General features: G+C 41.6%; 2 protein-coding genes across 2 annotated transcripts in view; one reads left to right on the top strand and one right to left on the bottom strand.

Moving 5' to 3' along the window:
- Positions 1 to 7219, top strand: part of LOC139453313 (sulfotransferase 1B1-like) — a 31842-nt gene extending 24623 nt beyond the window's left edge. Inside the window, exons 4-5 of the mRNA XM_071234979.1 lie at positions 5238 to 5400; positions 7086 to 7219. Of these exons, the coding sequence (XP_071091080.1) occupies positions 5238 to 5400; positions 7086 to 7219 (297 nt within the window). The remainder of the gene's footprint in view (positions 1 to 5237; positions 5401 to 7085) is intronic.
- Positions 7220 to 12743: 5524 nt separating this feature from the next.
- On the bottom strand, positions 12744 to 19639 carry LOC139451755 (uncharacterized). The gene is made up of 4 exons (XM_071233068.1): positions 19400 to 19639; positions 17991 to 19302; positions 17341 to 17498; positions 12744 to 12803 (listed from the first exon to the last, which is right to left on the bottom strand). The coding sequence occupies exons 1-4, from the start codon at positions 19637 to 19639 to the stop codon at positions 12744 to 12746; spliced, it is 1770 nt and encodes a 589-aa protein (XP_071089169.1).
- Positions 19640 to 19998: the final 359 nt, after the last annotated feature.

The raw sequence follows: 19998 nt of genomic DNA, 5'->3' as shown, positions 1-19998 counted from the left end.
AACATGGAATAGCTGATAGGTCAAAGACAACAGACAAGAGAGATAGTTCTAAGAAAGGAACATATGCAACCACACACAATAAAACTAGGGCAAGGCAATGTCATGTGTGTCATGAAGCAGATCATGACACTTCAGATTGCATAGAGTTTAAATCTATTGGCCTACCTAAACGCTGGGAAAGGGCAAAACAGTTAGGTTTATGCTTTCGTTGCCTTGATATCGGTCATCTGGGAAGATCGTGTAGCAGAGTTTTGAAGTGTGGGATTGATGGTTGTAAAGCAAATCATAACAGGTTACTTCATGATCAAACCAAAGTTACAAGCAGTGCTAGGGCCGTCAGTGGTAATGTAGAGATGAAACATACCACAACAAGAACACCACAAGCAGGTAGGTCAGAAACAATCACCATGGCAACTTCTAAGCAGGAAGGTCATTACCTTTCACTCAGGACAGTTCCTGTTATCCTGAAAAATGGTCAGCACAGAATGATGGTTAATGCCTTGCTGGATGATGCCAGCACGCATACTTACATCAACGAGGATGTAGCAGCAGAACTTGGTGTTCAAGGTCAGACACAGCAAGTGTCAGTCAATGTCCTCAATGACAAACAGGAAATATTTGATAGTATGCTGATTGATATTGGCTTAGAAAGTACTGATGGTTCCGTTGACATGAACATCACAGCTTTGACAACTACCAAAGTAACAGGTAGAATGGAAGTCATTGATTGGCGAAAACATGCCAAGGAATGGCCACATTTGATGAAAATAAAATTTCCAAAGGTAAGTTCTCGTCCAAGAGTTGACATCCTGTTAGGTATGGATTATTTAGAGCTGCATTCCTCTCTTAAAGAGGTCCGTGGAGCTCAAGGAGAGCCTGTGGCTCGGTTGACACCCTTAGGTTGGACCTGTGTTGGTGCTGTATCAGGTTCAGACAAAACACATGTAGCAGGTTCCTTCTTCATCAGAAATACAGAAATAGAAGCAATCGCAGATACAGATATTGAATCTTTGATTCACTCATTTTGGGAGTCTGAAAGCATTTCAGGTTTGACATCGATTAGAAGCATTGATGAGAATGATGCAGTTAAGGCTGTAGAACAGTCCCTTGTTTACAAAGCAGACAAATATCAGGTTGGCATTCCATGGAAGGAGGGTCATGAGAATCTGAAAAACAACTATGACATGGCATACAATCGTCTTCTTAATTTAGAAAGGAAGTTGTCAAAGGATCAAACGATTTCGGGAGCCTACAATGAAGTCATAGAACAATACCTGAAAAAAGGTTACATCAGAAAGGTACCTGAAACAGAAATAGATCAAAGTAAATGGTACTTACCACATTTTCCAGTCATTAAACCAGACAGAAGTACAACAAAGGTAAGAATCGTATTTGACGCATCTGCAAAGAATAAAGGCATATCTTTAAATGATGTCATTCATCAAGGACCAAAACTCCAGAATGATCTATTTGAGATCTTGCTTCGTTTTCGCAAACATCCTGTTGCAATCATTTGCGATATTGCTGAAATGTACCTTCAAATTGAAGTCGCTCAGGATGACCGTCCATATCTAAGGTTTCTTTGGAGGTCTATGGATCTGAACAAAAAGCCAGATGTGTTTGAGTTCTCAAAGGTTGTGTTTGGACTAAATTGTTCCCCCTTTTTAGCTCAGTATATCACTCAAGAACATGCTAAGTCCATGGAGAAAGAACTTCCATTGGCTGCAGCAACCGTGGAAAAGTCAACATATATGGATGACAATATGGATTCCGTTGACAGAAATAGCAAAGCTATAGAGCTTTACAAACAGCTGCAACAGCTGTGGAGTACAGCAGGTATGCACGCTCGTAAGTGGGTTTCCAATTCCGTGCAAGTCCTCCAAGAAATACCAGAAGAGGATAGATTGAAAGAGATTAATATTCAAATGAGTGAATTGCCATCTGTAAAAGCACTTGGCTTACTATGGAATGCAGAATCAGATGAGTTTAGATTTTCTTTCATGTCCTTAAAGCAGGATATCAAGATGACTAAGAGGAACTTCTTGAAAGAAACTGCTAAGCTGTTTGATCCTCTTGGGTTCTTAGGTCCATTCATCATTAGGGCAAGGGTTCTTCTGCAAGAAATGTGGATATCCGGTGTTAACTGGGATGAAACCCTCAGTCAAGATCTGGAACAAAAAGCATGGTCTTGGTACCTTGAAATTGAAAAGTTGTGTTCTGTTAAAATTCCAAGGGGGCTTGAGGTTAGCTTAGATACTTCAAAGATGAAGTTGCACACATTTGTAGATGCTTCAGAGGCAGCATTTGGAGCGGTGGTATATTTAGTAACCACTCGTGAAGATGACACAAAGTCGAGTGATCTAGTTGCTTCCAAGTGCCATGTTGCTCCCCTCAAGGCAGTTAGTATGCCTCGATTGGAGCTGCTTGCGGCAGTTCTGGGTGTACGACTGTTACTGGCTATAACAAAGGCATTAGAATTACCTTTGCAGCGTGCAACGCTATGGTCAGACAGCCAGAACGTACTGTGGTGGATCAAAAGACAGAGTCGGTGTTTTAAGCCATTTGTAGCAAATAGGATTGGATATATACAGGAGCATACAAACATCAGTCAGTGGAAATACGTACCATCCAAACTGAATGCTGCAGACATTCTTAGTAGAGGTGTTGACGCTGAAGCACTTTTGACAGAGAAATGGCTGAATGGACCTGAATTTATGACACATGATGAAACTGAATGGCCGAAGCAGACCATTGACATGGACAATACTGAGACATCAGAACTGAAGAAGCCTTCTCAAGTAAACATCGCCATGTTTACTAAGTCTGATCCAATCTCTTGGAGATTAGCGCCAGCTAGATTTTCTAGTTGGAAGAGATTGTGTAGAGTGTCGGCATGGATCTTTAGATTTCTGAACAACGCTAGGGTTCCATATTCACTTAGGAAAAAGGGTGAACTTGATCCTGAAGAAATTGAGGACGCCGAAACTACAATTATGGTCAGGACTCAAAGAGAAGAATTTTCTGATGACTACTCGTCACTGATGAGGAAATCAAACTTGCCTTCAAACAGCAAGTTGTTTGGCTTACAGCCTTACGTTGATAAAAATGGGTTGATGAGGACAGGAGGGAGACTCAGATTTGCTGACGTATTGTCATTCAGTGCCAGATTTCCAATTATACTCCCTAGACATAGTTGGGTCACCAAACTGATTGTCAAGTTTTACCATGAGCAGGTCAATCACACAGGTACGAACAGTACGTTATCAGCAGTTTCATCTAGGTTTTGGATTATTTCAGCTAGAGAGGAAATTCGTCAGTGGGAAAGAGAATGTTCTTGGTGTAGACGACAAAAAGCCAAACCAGCGCATCAGATAATGGCAGACCTACCGAAGATCAGAGTGAGGTGTACAATGAAAGCATTTGTGACAACAGGTGTGGACTATGCAGGTCCCTTTTTCACTGTACAGGGTCGAGGCAAGAGTCGACAGAAACGTTATCTCTGCCTTTTCACATGTTTGTCAACCCGAGCGGTTCATTTAGAAATGGCATTCGGTTTAGACACGGATTCCTTTCTGAATGCCCTGTTTCGTATGGCTCACAGACGAGGTATGCCAAAGGAGGTAATCTCGGATAATGGAACCAACTTTGTTGGTGCTGCAAAGGAGCTGAAGCAGCTCATTTCTGGACTAAACTCGGATGTGATTAAGTCAACCTTGGCAAACAAAAGTGTGAAGTGGTTGTTTAATCCTCCACACGCACCATATTTTGGAGGTGTTTTCGAGTCTTTAGTGAAGTCAGCAAAACGGGCTATCTATGCTATACTGAGTTCAGGTGACGTCAGTGATGAAGAGCTGATGACAGCCTTTACAGGAGCTGAAGCTCTTCTGAATTCTAGGCCTTTAACCTATCAAAGTGCACATCCACAGGATGATGTGCCTCTTACGCCCAACCATTTCCTACATGGTCAGGTGGGTGGAGATTTCGCACCAGAGTTAGACTCTACCTCATTCAGCCCAAAGAAGCGATGGAGGAGAGTTCAAGAACTCATCAGACATGTGTGGAAACGATGGATGAGGGAGTGGCTCCCGACTCTCAACATTAGAAAGAAATGGTTTACACCATCCAGAGACATACAGGTTGATGACGTTGTCATTGTGGTATCTCCAGATACTCCTCGTGGAGTTTGGCCTCTTGGCAGAGTTCTCAAAACGTATCCTGGAAAGGATGATCACGTGCGCGTCCTTGATGTTCAAGTTGGCAAAACAGTCTTGAAAAGACCTATCACGAAGGTCTGCCCTCTTGAATGGAGTTGAGTTCTGAAATTGTCAAATTGGATAACAGCAACAAATGTACATACTCATAGATTCAGTTTCCTTTCAATTTCTTCTAAGTTTAGTCGGTTTTCATGATAGACATGGATCTATCATGGAGGGGGGCATGTTCTGAAGACATGTTCGTTCATTAAAAGTGTGCTCCATAACGCACCCGGAGCCTATAGATCGCGCTTCACGTGCACTCGTGTTAGTTTTAAAAAGGAATCTGTTCTCCAAAACACACACGATGCATACCGATCGCATCGCCTGAACACACCAACGTATGGCTGGGACTGCACGTGAAATGTGAGGATGTGAGCAAATATAAGGCGGTAGCGCGCATCAGTTAGACAGTTGGTCATAGTTCGCTAGAGAGTTGGTCAGAGCTGGTTAGAGAGTTCGCTAGATGGTTAGTAAGATGGTTAGAGAGTTAGAGAGTTGGGGAGAGTTCGTTAGAATGTTCGTTAGAGAGCGGATGAGTTAGATGGTGTTAGACATGGCGTTAGACAGTGTTTGACAGTGTTAAGACTTCCTTAGGAGTAGCTGTTAAGAATAAGCATTTAGTTTCTATCATTTGAGGTTTATTCATCTTTTCTTCATATAATAACAGGTAATCACGTTTAGTTCCTTATAGATCTTCATAGTTTTATAACAGGTTATCACGTTTAGTTCCTGGATTCCACAAAAAAGGTAAGTCATACAAATTTTACATTAGTTTTCATTTAAGTTAAACCACGCTCAAATATTCAGTTCCACTGCGCAACACCTCTAGTGAACAGATCCCTGCATTGCCAGACTATACCTCTAGTGAACAGATCCCAGCATTGCGCGCCGAGGTTATACATCAGGTGATACAGGAATTGATGGTTGATGTCACTGTTGTAGACATAACATGGTACACAAGGTCACCTCGGATTGTTTCAGAATCCTACAGAATCTGTTAAGAGGCTGTCAGATTTTCTCGGGTTGTCTCGGAATGATGAATTGTGTTCCCGGATCGCCGAAAAATGTGGATTCAAGAACATGGCAGTGAACAAACTGAATTATACACTTCTTTCTGACAACCGGGACATCATTTACAGGAAAGGTGGGTCATTCCTAGACTTTCACGGCAGAAAACTAGTATATACTGAGTTCCCCAACGACAGAATATGTCCCCAGTACCCCAAACATGGATTTAACAACAGAATATATACCCAGTTCCCCAACGACAGAATATGTCCCCAGTACCCCAAACATGGATTTAACAACAGAATATATACCCAGTTCCCCAACGACAGAATATGTCCCCAGTACCCCAAACATGGATTTAACAACAGAATATATACCCAGTTCCCCAATGACAGAATATGTCCCCAGTACCCCAAACATGGATTTAACAACAGAATATATACCCAGTTCCCCAACGACAGAATATGTCCCCAGTACCCCAAACATGGATTTAACAACAGAATATATACCCAGTTCCCCAATGACAGAATATGTCCCCAGTACCCCGAACATGGATTTAACAACAGAATATATACCCAGTTCCCCAACGACAGAATATGTCCCCAGTACCCCAAACATGGATTTAACAACAGAATATATACCCAGTTCCCCAATGACAGAATATGTCCCCAGTACCCCAAACATGGATTTAACAACAGAATATATACCCAGTTCCCCAACGACAGAATATGTCCTAAGTACCCCAAACATGGATTTAACAACAGAATATGTCCCCAGTACCCCGAACATGGATTTAACAACAGAATATATACCCACTTCCCCAATGACAGAATATGTCCCCAGTACCCCAAACATGGATTTAACAACAGAATATATACCCAGTTCCCCAACGACAGAATATGTTCCCAGTACCCCAAACATGGATTTAACAACAGAATATATACCCAATTCCCCAATGACAGAACATGTCCCCAGTATCCCAAACGTAGATTTTACGACAGAACATGTCCCCAGATTGAAGCGGAGAGCCGGATATGAACCAGAAACAAAAGATTCACAGCCCGCAAGTTTCATAACTGGTATGTCTTCAGTATTCCATGCATGGAATGTTACATTCGTGACCAACTCGTGTTATTCCTGGACAAGCCGAATAGCGACTCGTGTCCCTCTCATGGCCATTTTTGCGACCGGGTTCCGTCTTAGCGCAAACGAGCATACCTAAAACAATTGTCAACTTGTTACGTAATGGTTCACGTATATTTCCCCGAATATCATATATATTTCAAATGCAATTTAGAGCACATCTGGACATGCGGAATTATACAGTATGTTTGAACACATTTAACTGTGTCTTGGGTATATTTTTGGATGCAAGACATATGTAAAATCAAATATTATTTCTGAGGGATTCTTTGACGAAGAACTTGAAATCATACGCACATTCTGATTGGTTTGTCGTATTTTCGCACATATCATTCATCGATAGGAGGACGAGTCGTCTTGCTGGTTACGGAAAGGGGCGAGTAGTGACGAATGGGAATGTTACGACAACATATGCCCCCAGAGAGAATTTACACCAGCTATTTCGTCGCCAGCAGAAGTTCAAGCCAGAGAGTATTCCTGTTTTGGCTAGAAAACGTGAATATGTGTAATAATTCCCTCAGATAATATGACATTAATTCTAGCCATATCGCGACGGGAGAAACCAAGGGCTTCACACACTGTTCCCATATGGGGGCATCGAACCGGGTCTTCGTTGTGAGGAGTAAACACTTAAACCACTGGGCTACCCTACAGTAAATAATGCTTGTTGTGTTCCAGGGGTGGTGGGAGACTGGAAGAACATATTCACCGTGGCCCAGAAGGAGATGTTTGACAGACTTCTAGCACACAACATGGCGGACTCAGAGCTCGTTAAGAGATACATCACTGAACCCTCTTCTTTGAGGGTTTAAAACCTGTAGACCTGTCTGAGGATGTGTCGGGTACTATTATTTTAGTTCTTGTTTGTTTGTTGTTTAACGCCGCACTCAGCAATATTTCAGCTATATGACGGCGGTCTGTTAATAATCGAGTCTAAAGCAGACAGTCCAGTGATTGACATCATGAGCATCGATCCACGCAATAGGGATAGATATATAGCTGGAGGTCCTTCCGATAAGGTGCCAGCAGCAACTCATTCCATTATCTATTATCTATTAAATAAGGGAATTCTATTTTCTGTATATTCTCTTGACAACACATTGAAATGTATATCTTTTGTGTTTTGACGGAGTATTTTAAAAGTGTTCACAGTCAAGCAACTTTTCATTGTGTACCTCACGCATACCTCAGTTAAGAAATCTGGTCAGCCTTTCAAAATGAAATAAATATTTCCAAATGATTCATATATTTACAGTAATTGAGTGATGCTGAGTAAAATGTTCTGGTTGGTTTGGGAGCACGTGTTATACAAGCCTGGTGCGTTAGTCACGTGACCAAGGTGGTATAGGGTGCGCGGTGCACGTGGAAAAGCTCGATCCACGACTTACCGTTACAGAATACTGACCAAGACAAAGGTAAAAGGAGAATGTAATTCTCTACAATTGTTTATGGATTATCTGGATGACAAACTGGTTACTCTTGAAAGGGATTTCATAAATGAAACTGAACAGTTGACTTTATCAATGGCCATAGCGTCAACGCCAGAGAATAACCAGTCTCGATTATCCACGAAAAGTAAAATAAAGGTGAAAATAATATGAATGGATCAATGAAAATCAGTGATGACACCAGAAAATCCTGCGACTCAAAAGCGTGCATCCGAGAATTTGTTGAAACCAAAATCAGTATGTTACTAAGTAAGTAAGTACTTCAGCTGTGCACATATTATGTAGAATAATTATTCTACAGAATTGAATCACCAAGGAAACTCAATTCAATATAAGTTCGATGATGAGATTCTTTTGAATATATGAAAGCAGAATAGACGGAAAATATATAACCTCAATCTGTCGGAGAACTGAATCAATTTCTGTTCACATTAAGAAGAGACAAGCTTGTACGACAGGCGGACAAGTCGACAGCTGCTTGGGCAATCGACACCGAGCTTGAGTGAATAAGGTGTTACGCCGCTTTTAGCAATATTCCAGCAATATCATGGCGGGGATATGAAACATGGGCACATTGTACCCAAGTGGGGATATGAACCCGGGTCTTCGGCGTGAGGAGCGAACGCTTTTACCACTGTGCTACCCCAACGCCCCTCATGGAGCTAGAAGGTAATGATTTTGTCTCTCATATTGGGAGGAGAGAAATTGTGAAAGGGCTGAAAACAAAACCCTCGGGATGCGGTGTCAGTGAGGCCTATCCAACTGGCTTTAGTTTCTTGGTAAATATACGGGACAGATCTGTGAGGTGCTTCAGACAGACAAGCTGCTTCTTGACCCATTGCGATGGTACCAGCTGTTGAAGAATTGCAAGAATTACTTGTCGGTTTCTTTCATGTGGAGCTCACAACATAGACATAGAATTTCAGTGAATCCCTCGACAAGAGAACACGGATGCCACTATCTGGCTATATTAGAATGAGTGAGTGAGTATGATTTTACGCCGCTTTTAGCATATTCCAGCAATATCACAGCGGGGGAAACCAGAAATGGGCTTCACACATTGTACCCATGTCGGGAATCGAACCCGGGTCTTCGGCGTGACGAGCGAAGGCTATATTAGAATGAGAGAAGTCGCGCTGCACATGATGGACTGCGTTGGACTCAATAAAAAGACTAATTTAGTGTGTACAGGTGGCGCTATGTAGGCGCAGTGCAGATCGACGGACATTTTCGGCGCCACATAAGATAGTGTTCAGAGACTCTATAAAGATAATTAGGCGTCACGGATAATTTAGGCTTTTAATTTGCATTGAATATTTGTTTGAAAACAAATCTAGTAATATGTTTTCACAATAATGTTTGTTTGCTGTTTAACGTCGCACGCAGCAATATTCAATCTATATGACGGCGGTCTGTAAATAATCGAGTCCGGGCCAGACAATCTCGTGATTGACATCATGAGCATCGGTCCACGCAATTGGGATACGGTGACATGCAACAACCAAGAAAGCGAGCCTGACCACGCGATACCGTCAGTCGCCTCTTACGACAAGCATGGTCGCCTTTTACGACAAGCAATGATTGCTAAAGAACTATTCTAACTTGTTCTTCACGGGTGGCACTGAATATGTATAAACATTCCAGCATTATAATTAACTACCAGTGTCCTGATCAGTACTGGGGATTAAACTTCTGTGAAGACATCCGTCGCCACGGACATACCCAATTACGGGTTCGGGCGAGTTAGACGAGCCGAACATAACATGGTTTACTGTCATGGCGTTTGGACCACACGCATGGTCGACGCAAAATTATTCTAAAGGTAGGTAACTCTTAATGCTTTAATGCGAAACGAACACACGAACTCGAACGATTTTTTATTTTGTAAGAGCTCGAACATATTCATGTTGATCAAAGATAAGTAATTGAACAATTGAATTTTAACTATAGTTTCAGTATGTAAATGTAAGAATTGTCTGCCAAATGGCAAGATTGGGTGTAATTCCACAGGGGGATCTACAATAACGCAAAGAGGCATATCGGAGTAAAAGATCTCATTCTAAGGCAATTTGTAAAGCTGGAATAATTGTTTGATTTCTTGGATTTCTTAACCAATAGCAACAGCTGGCTTTTTGCTGACTGCGGCGTTTAACAACATTCACTCACGACAGCTTGGACATTAAACAACAGCAGACGCGATGTTCTTTCTGTTTAAATTCACATATATCTATGGTCGAGATATTGCCACTTTGGCCCAGTGGTGGACCAGACGATGCAGAGTTGTGTCCCTTTGCGTGCCAGGAACCTATGATAGTGGGTTCGAGTCTCAATTTCGCTTGATTATGATTCATGGTTTGTAAGCACCATTTCCGTGATCGCGAGTTAAAGCAAAGTGATAAACGTCCAACATCTACACTTTCTCATGACACGCAGAGATGTAACTGTGGTTGTTTTCAAAGCGTCGTTACACAAAACTCACTCACTCACTTGTGTCCGACCCAGGACGTTTTAGTGTGAAACCGTGTGGATGTTAACAGGGGTTTCAGTTCCTAATGGGCATCACCAACTGCGCAACTTCCGTAAAGCCTGTGCATGGAAATCTTTTGTACAGAGAACAACCTGATGTTTCATTCATAGCCTGCCAGACATCACGATCTCACTCCATTCATGCTGGAATAACACAATAGGAAGGTGATCTTAATGACTTCACACACAGATACCTGGCTGTGACCATGTCATGCTGGAATAACACAATAGGAAGGTGATCTTAATGACCTCACACACAGATACCTGGCTGTGACCATGTCATGCTGGAATAACACAATAGGAAGGTGATCTTAATGACCTCACACACAGATACCTGGCTGTGTTCATGTCCTGCTCGAATAACACAATAGGAAGGTGATCTTAATGACCTCACACACAGATACCTGGCTGTGACCATGTCCTGCTGGAATAACACAATAGGAAGTTGATCTCAGTGACCTCACACACAGATACCTGGCTGTGTTCATGTCCTGCTCGAATAACACAATAGGAAGGTGATCTTAATGACCTCACACACAGATACCTGGCTGTGTTCATGTCCTGCTGGAATAACACAATAGGAAGTTGATCTCAGTGACCTCTCACACAGATGCTGGCTGTGTTCATGTACTGCTGGAATAACACAATAGGAAGGTGATCTTAATGACCCCCCAACACAGCTATCTATCAGCAGGTGCGTCAGATACCTGATTTACTTGACTGTCCCCTATAAAGATCCGGGTTAGAATTGGTCTTCAGCAAACCATGCTTTTCGTAAGAGGCGACTGATGGGATTTGGTGGTCAGACTTGTTCACTTGGTTGAAGCATGTCATCGTATCCCAGTTGCGTATATCGATGATGTCAATCACTGGATTGACTGGTCCAAATCTATTATGCAGATCATATAGCTGGAATACTGCAACAAACAAACTCGGAAATAGGTTTGATGGGGTCCAGACGTTTCCCAACATCCCAGTTTTTCCAGGTGTATTGGAAATGAACATGCGGACTGCTTGAATGTTGTCTGAATGTAGATAGGATTTATCATCAATCTCATTCATATAGATCTTAGTTTTCGGTATCTCTAAACAAAGATCTGGGGACATGGCAGTACGGGTCACGTTAGAACGACATTTCATCCCAACTATCAGAGCGTAGCTTACCAGATCAGGAAGGTGACAGTCGGAATGTGTTTTCAAATCATGCAATCTCGAAAATGTACCGGGGTCTTCCGAATGACAGTTACAGCCTGTACGACTGATGCCCTCAAATCACCGTACACTTGTATCTAGATTTGAACGGAGGAGACGCTGCATAGCCCGTGTGATGTACTGCCATACAATCTCGACCATGTTTTAGACATTCCAGAATGTTCTTTTGTTCAGTTTTGAAATTTGTAATCGAGTACTTTGTCAACATATTGTTCAAGCGTAGTCTGATATGAAAGTGTCGCAAAGCTGATTCCTGACCAATCTCATTAAAATCAGATCTTAGTTCTCGCTTTCGCTAAACAAAGATCTGAGGACATCTCATCACTGGCTTTAATATTTTATCATCTCCAAGATCTCTTACATTTCTAATGTATAAATGTAAAAGAAATATGGTGTCAGATAACGAAATACCAATCCTAAGCGGATGGTAGTCACTCAACCAGTTCATGCATTCTATGTCAAGGAAGATAGACTTGGATTGAATCCATGTTAATCTGCGACAGCTTCTAGATGGTGACATTTAAGTAAGCTTGACAACTAATAATGGATTTTATTATTTATATTATCATAACTTGTCAAGTTGTATAAAATGTATGCTGTCTGTTTTATATTATATGTATATTCAATGTGGGTAAACATCCGTGTTGAGAAATGTCAGGGGGATTGTGGGAGTGGGGAATTGGCCTGTGGGGAAATGATCATGTTCGGAATTGTCCATGTGTTTTGACACACCTTATGCTAGATGTGATGAGGGGGCACGGGTGGCCCAGTCGTCTAAGGCGCCGCGATTTGCTGTGCAGAGTTGCGTCACTTGGGCACGCCAGAAACCTATGATTGTGGGTTCGAATCCCGGTTCGCCCCGATTATGTTTCTAGGTTTGTCAGCACCATACCCGTGCTCGTGGGTTTCACCGAAGTGGTAAAGGTCTAAGACCTGCATCACTTCGGGCTTTCCTCCCACATTAAGCTGACACGCCGCGATATAACTGGAATACTGTTAAAAGCGGCGTGAAACCGAACTCACTCACTCACTCACTAGATGTGATGATTGACGGTAATGTCCCCCTTCAGCTTGAACTTGGGCATGTTTCGTCAACCTGTGACGTGTATTTGATCTGGGACAGACATAGGATCGAAACATAGATAACGTCTCACGCCGTTTCAGCTGCGATTAGCTGGCTGTGGTATGAGACACGTCTCAACACCTCCGCCTGAAACAGTGGGATGAAATGTCTGAGAACGTATGACAAGGGGACGTAACTCCGCCACAGTCAAAAACAAACTCCCTGAACTCGAAGTGATGAAAGGTTTTTGGTTGACAAACCCATGTATTGACCAGAAAATACCCGGGTTGCGTTGTGTACACTCCTTTAGCAGATAATACTCTCCTTGGGTAGATAAGATGAGGGGATGTGGGGTTGGGTGCAGAGAGTCATATCGCTGTCACTGGGGGTCTGACCAACGTTATCAAAACCTGATAACCCACAAACATTTAGTGCGATCTATTTCTAAACCTGACTCGTTCATCACATCCTTGAAAAGTGGAAGAGTTATATATATATATACATGTATATGTACACACAGTGCCGGCCCCCCAAACATATACATCCACCTTTGATCGTTATGTTTATGTACATACACTGCCGGGCAAACGAAAGTTTACATCCAGGTTTGATCATTATATTTATGTACATACACTGTCGGGCAAACGAAGGTTGACACCCAGGTTTGATCATTATGTATATGTACATACACTGTCGGGCAAACGAAAGTTTACATCCAGGTTTGATCATTATGTTTATGTCCACACACTGTCGGGCAAACGAAAGTTTACATCCAGGTTTGATCATTCAGTTTATGTACATACACTGTCGGGTAAATTAAAGTATGCATCCATACTTGATCATCATGTTTATGTATATACACTGTCGGGCATGTTTAAACATGTATTTTAAATCTATTTTTTTTTAACATGTTTAGATAATGTGGATGTGTTTAGGTGGTGAGGTAGAACACATTAAATGTGTATTCGGCTTGGGATTGAAACATTCTTAAACATGTCTTGAATGTGTTTACATTGTACACATAGTATACGATCAATTTCGTGTTGCAAAAAATATTTTAGACCACATTTAAGTACTAGAGTGCGCCATATACTAAAAATCATCCTGACCTGGGCTTGGACCTGTGATATCGCAATCTCATTAAAATCAGATCTTAGTTCTCGCTACCGCTAAACAAAGATCTGAGGACATCCCATTACGGGTCACGTCAGAACGACCTTTCATCCGACCAATCAGATCGTCGCTTACCAGATCATGAAAGTGACAGTCGGAATGGGATTTCTCATCATGCAACCTCGAAAACTTTTAAACGGGGTATTCCGAAAGATAATTACGGGCTTAACGACTGAATCTATATAGTCTAGACCATATATTAGCCATTCGAGAATGTTCTTTTGTTCAGGTTTCAATTTTATAAGCGAGAATTTGCCAAAATATGTTTCGAAGCGTAGTCGTCAATTTGAAATTAGTGCCGTAAAGCATGAGAAAGCTGCCTTCTGATTGGCTAATGTCGACTTCTTGTCAGTATTTCCATTGGTCGGTCAGAATTCGCGAAAGGTCAGCCTGACGTGACCCGTAAGGGGATGTCCTCAGATCTTTGTTAAGCGGCAGCGAGATCTGATTTTAATGAGATTAGTGATATCGCTGTGTGCATTCTTGATTATGAGTCGCTATATGGCTGAATTAATGCCGATGCGGCGTTAAATTTTAACACTCACTCATGATTATGACTGTTGTCGACGGGATGGAAAATATACGGAGAAGACTGTATTTTGCTTGTTTGTTCGTTTGTTGTTTAACGCCGCACTCTGCAATTTTCCAGCTCTATGACTGCGGTCTGAAACTAATCGAGTCTGGACCAGACAATTCAGTGATTGACATCCCCGCAATTGGGATACGATGACATGCATCAACCAAGTCAGCTTGCCTGACCACCCGATCCCGTTAGGCGCCTCTTTCGACAATCATAGTCGCCTTTTACGGCAAGCATGGGATGCTCATGGTGTGTCGTAATATGGCCCAATTTCTAAGGGTCTTGTCTTGGTAACAAAAATCAATTGTTTTATTGTCTGTCTTTTTAATGTTATATATTTTGTTTACACCTACGGCATTGCACCCTACGGCAAATCCACATAGACAAATCTCACAACTACCTATAGCTCAACGAATATGTTATACGCGGAGATGAAGATCCCTTGTCTTTGGCATTGCCCGTGTTTTAAAAATTGTATAAATGATATTGTTATGCCCAAATATGTTTGATAAATTGTTTTTAAATACAACTTTGCATTCATGAATAAATTCAGCCTGGTTCCCTGGGTATGCTGCGCAGGCGCTACACTTAGCGCCAGCGCAGCATACGCAGGGAACCAGGCTGGAATAAATTGTGTATATATCAACTTGGTCTCGTCGCTATATGGCTGAAATAATGCCGATGCGACGTTAAATTTTAGCTCACTCACTCACTATCTTTGGTATTACCTGAATTTGCGATGCAAAAGCTTTAAGATGATAGATCTGTTTTTTACCGTGACCCGTGAAGGTCCGGGGTAGAATAGGTCTCCAGCAACCCATGTTTGCCGTAAAGGGTGACTATGCTTGTCGTAAAAAGCGACTAACGGGATCGGGTGGTCAGGCTCGCTGACTTGGATGATGCATGTCATCGATCCCAATTGCGCGGATCGATGTTCATAATGTCAATCACTGGATTGTCTGGTCCAGACTCGATTATTTACAGACCGCCGTCATACAACTGGAATATTGCTGAGTGCGGCGTTAAACAACAAACCAAACCAAAACACGTTGTTCCTTTATTTGAAGGCAATGTTTTCCTGGTTTGCATGATAAAAGTGTTACCCCATTCTTTTCACGTACCAGCTGTACTGTAAGTATATCATATATCACTGTCCCAGGTCGAAGCGCCCCGTCGGTTTACCTGCATACAGGACCCGTGAAGATCCGGGGTAGAATAGGTCTTCAGCAAACCATGCTTGCCGTAAAAGGCGACTTTGCTTGTCGTAAAGGGTCGGGTGGTCAGGCTCGCTGACTTGGATGATGCATGTCATCGATCCCAATTGCATGGATCGATGTTCATGATGTCAATCACTGGATTGTCTGGTCCAGACTCGATTATTTACAGACCGCCGCCATATAGCTGGAATATTGCTGAGTGCGGCGTTAAACAACAAACAGACAGACAGACCTGCATACATGTTGATGACACCATGGACATCAATAAGACAAACATTCTGATATTCAATCTCACGGCTGTAACTTAACTTTTGACTCTTAACTTGATAGGCAGTTCTTAGACGTTGACGGATGACAAAGAAGACGATTTTTTATGGATAACAACTTCTTTATCATAGTGTGACAGCAAGTATATTATAGGATCTTTTCCGAAGCCTCGCTATTACAGTGTAATAAAGAAGTTGTTATCTACAAGTGTTTTGCTTGCTTTGTTGGGTATATTCCTGACCTACGTGCTCTACTATCGTCGTCATTATGCAGTAAGGTAGACTTTGTGATACGTGGAGACGTGATATAGGCCTCTTTTTCCCGTTATGGTTATGTAAGTATATAGAGCTGAACGCTAACCATGTAGAACATTGGAACATATAGCTAAAGGCATCGTAGCTGTGATAAGTATATATATTGATAATTAATAATTATTTATAAGGAGGATGTGGATTCCATGGCTTTACAGATTGGTAATTAGTGTCACCGAGAACACTAAAAACTTTGTGAAAACAGACAAGGAAGTTTGATGGTATTGTTATGCGTTTAGAGTAACAGTTAACACACAGTACTGTACCCGCGGTGTTACAGTGTTGGGATACACAGTGTCACGTATTGAATCAACCACAAACACAAATGAAGTTGTAATAAAGATTTATTCCCTCCCTTAAAGTAATTTTAAATCCCAATAACAATATTTAAATTCAAACTAATACCAAATTAACTAACACAACTAACTAATCTAGCTTCTACTACAACTAACAATACTACCATCCACTGCTAATACTAATATCTGAATACTAACAGTACAAATGTTTACTACTAATAATACAACTATCTACTACTAACAATACAACTCTCACGATACACTATTCTAATACTAATAGTCTACTTCTAACAATACTAACACTAATACAAATGTTCTAAGAATAACACAACTAATACACAGTAAAACTTTCCACTGGAGTAGGCGTTTGTTGGAATCAGTAGGTAACAGAAGTAACACTTTGTCACCTACTTTCATTTTTCGTGCTTGTGATTTTGCATCAAAGAACTTTTTGTACTTACCTGATTTCTTTTTTAGTTCTTGTTGTGCTATATGAATAGTGTCTTCCAGTCGGTTTTGCAAATCTAACACATACTCATAAGTAGTTCTTACCTCAGGATTTTGTATGTCTTTAGTCCAGATTTCTCTGAGAATCTGCACTGGCCCTCTCACTGTACGCCCGTACAGTAGTTCAAAGGGAGCAAATCCCAAACTCTCTTGAGGTACTTCTCGGTATGCAAATAACAAAGCAGCTACATACCTGTCCCAGTCATATGACCGTTCTGCACACATTCGTTTCAATATTGTCTTCAGAGTACCGTTGAATTTTTCCACAAGGCCATTACACACTGGATGATGTGGGGTAGTAGTTAGCTGATGCAAGGATAATAATCTACTTACCTCCTTCATTACACCTGAAGTGAACTGGGCTCCCATGTCCGTCAAGATCTCCTTGGGGATACCTACTCTACTGAATATTTCGAAAAGAGCTTCAGCAACATACTCAGTTTCAATCCTTGGCAAAGGTACTGCCTCTGGGTATCTGGTTGCATAGTCAACTACCGTCAAAAGATACCTATTACCTTTGTCAGTGACAGGATACAACGGGCCTATCAGGTCAACGGCTATTCTCTCAAATGGTACTTCGATTAATGGCATTTGTCCTAGTGGTATTCTTCTTACCTTGCCCTTGGGGGTTGTGCGTTGACAAATATCACAGGACAGCACATGTCTTCTAACATCACCCATTATTCCTGGCCAATAAAACTGAGACATAACCCGATCTAAAGTCTTTTTGATTCCAAGGTGCCCTCCCATTAATGCTTCATGGCTTACTTTCATCACTTGGGTACGCAGCCCTACTGGTACAACTGCCTGTACAACTTGCTTACCCTTGTCAAACTTGGTGAAGGTATGCTTCCTATAGAGCATATCATTCTCAATATAGTAAGAGAAAGTGCTATGCCTGGTCTCCCTAATTTTCCCTTCCTCCACTAATTTCCTGACTTTGTCCAAACTGGAATCCTATTGTTGCTGGGTAATGAACTCACCTCGACTCAATGTCAGCCCCACAGGTTTCAGTGCCTTCAGTGGTTTCATGCCTTCTTGTCTTACTCTTCTTTGGCCTCTTGTTTCCACAGCACTTACCATCTGGATATCATCCTTATCCCACATCTGATCTGGATCGCTTGGTTCTCTCACTCCTGGAATATTGCCTAATATCAGGTCACAGAGTGGTGTATCCATACATGCAGCTCTTACCTTTCCTGTATAAAAGGATGTGTCCACGGTAATCCATGCTACGGGAAGCATTAGCACCCTACTATCAGCCAACTTACAAGATTGTGTTTCTGAGGACAAACACTCATCCTCTACCTTTGACCTCCTCACTATTACGCCAGTACAGCCACTGTCTCTCAGGACATCCACTGGCTTGCCATTTACCTTACCCTTGTGAATAGGCATGTTGTGGTCTGTAGTAAACATGCTTCCTGAGGCTACATCTGGTTCACTCACCCTCTCTGAAGTTGTGGCATCACCATCTACAACTTCAGGTATTCTTGCCTCAACATCTGTACCATCTGGAAGGACTACAGACACGTTACTGGTGTATTCACTTACTTGGATACTTGCCACGTTATTTTTGGGTTTCTTACACTGTGCTGCCAAATGTCCAATTTGACTACAGTTGTAACATGTCCTTTCTTTAATAGGAATAAATGGTTTGGGTTTTGTACCACCTGGCGCCTTGTTCTCTCCTGGTTTACCTCGGACCTCTGTTTTGTCATGTTGACCAAAACTACCTTGCTTACCATATCTAACAGGACCTGTACCTCTGGCTTCTATAAATTGTTCTGCTAGTCTGGCCATTTCCATAGCATCTTTTGGTTTTCTCTCTTTCAAGAATATACTAAGATCCCTTCCAGTTACATTTAAAATCTGTTCACGCAACAATAAATCTTTCACACCTTCAAAAGTCTTTTGAGTACCACTAAGCTCAATCCATCTGTTGAAATAGTTCTCAAATCTAACTACAAACTGTGTGAATATCTCACCTTTATCAGTTCTAGCAGTCCTAAATTTCTGATGAAATCCCTCCTCTGTCATTTCATAGCGTTTTAGCAACGCAGTCTTAACAGCAGTATAATCTTCTGCGTCATCTACACTTAATCTGGAGTATACTTCCAAAGCCTTACCTTTTAGTGGCGTACAAAGATATGCTGCCCAATGACAAGGCTTCCAACCTTGTGCTACAGCTACCCGTTCAAACCGTTGAAGATATGCATCAATGTTGTCATTGCGGTCATCAAACGGAGGCATCTTAGGCATCTTAGGTGCAGCACCTGATTGTTTCTCTCCTACCTGTCCTTCATAATTCCCAGCATAACTCTTTTCTAACTTGGCTAATTCTATTCTCTCCTCTGATTGCACTCTTAATTTTTCTTTCTCCCATTCTAACTTTTCTCTCTTTTCTCTCCTCCAATTCTAATTTTTCTTTCTCCCATTCTAACTTTTCTCTCTCCTTTCTCTCCTCCAATTCTAATTTCTTGATTTCCCGCTCCCTTGCTCTTTCCTCTCTTTCCAACTTTTCCTTCTCTTTCTCTCTCTCTAACTCAGTTTGTTCTTTTACAAACGTCCTCAACTCATTTTGCTCATACCCTAAACTCTGACCCAATTTGATAATCTTTTCAAGATCCATATCTAGCTGTATGGTGATAGTATGAAGTACTAGTACAGTTAAACCCAGCAGGCTTAGTCTTGGACAACTGTGAATAATGAATGCTACCAATAGGAACTTAGACTATACAAAAGTACATTCCTGCATAGAATAGAACCCAAAAATATAAAATTCCAAACAATAGCCTAATCTGACCAATAAATGAAATACACCCTACCAACCTTGATTCTAACTCGTACACTCAAGGATGTAGAAGTGGTGCCGGAGGTCCTATCACACCTCTGGCCAAAAAAATACTACAAGGATAAACCATCAAGGAAGTAACTCCTAATCTCTCATTGAATGATGGTCTGAGTTAATTCAATAGTGACAATAATTAA

Source organism: Haliotis cracherodii, unplaced genomic scaffold (genome assembly GCF_022045235.1).
Source record: "Haliotis cracherodii isolate W230 unplaced genomic scaffold, xgHalCrac1.p SCAF_9, whole genome shotgun sequence".
Classification (NCBI taxonomy): Eukaryota; Metazoa; Mollusca; class Gastropoda; order Lepetellida; family Haliotidae; genus Haliotis; species Haliotis cracherodii.
The sequence above is the reverse complement of the archived record's forward strand: the minus strand, read 5'-3'. Positions and strand labels throughout refer to the sequence as shown.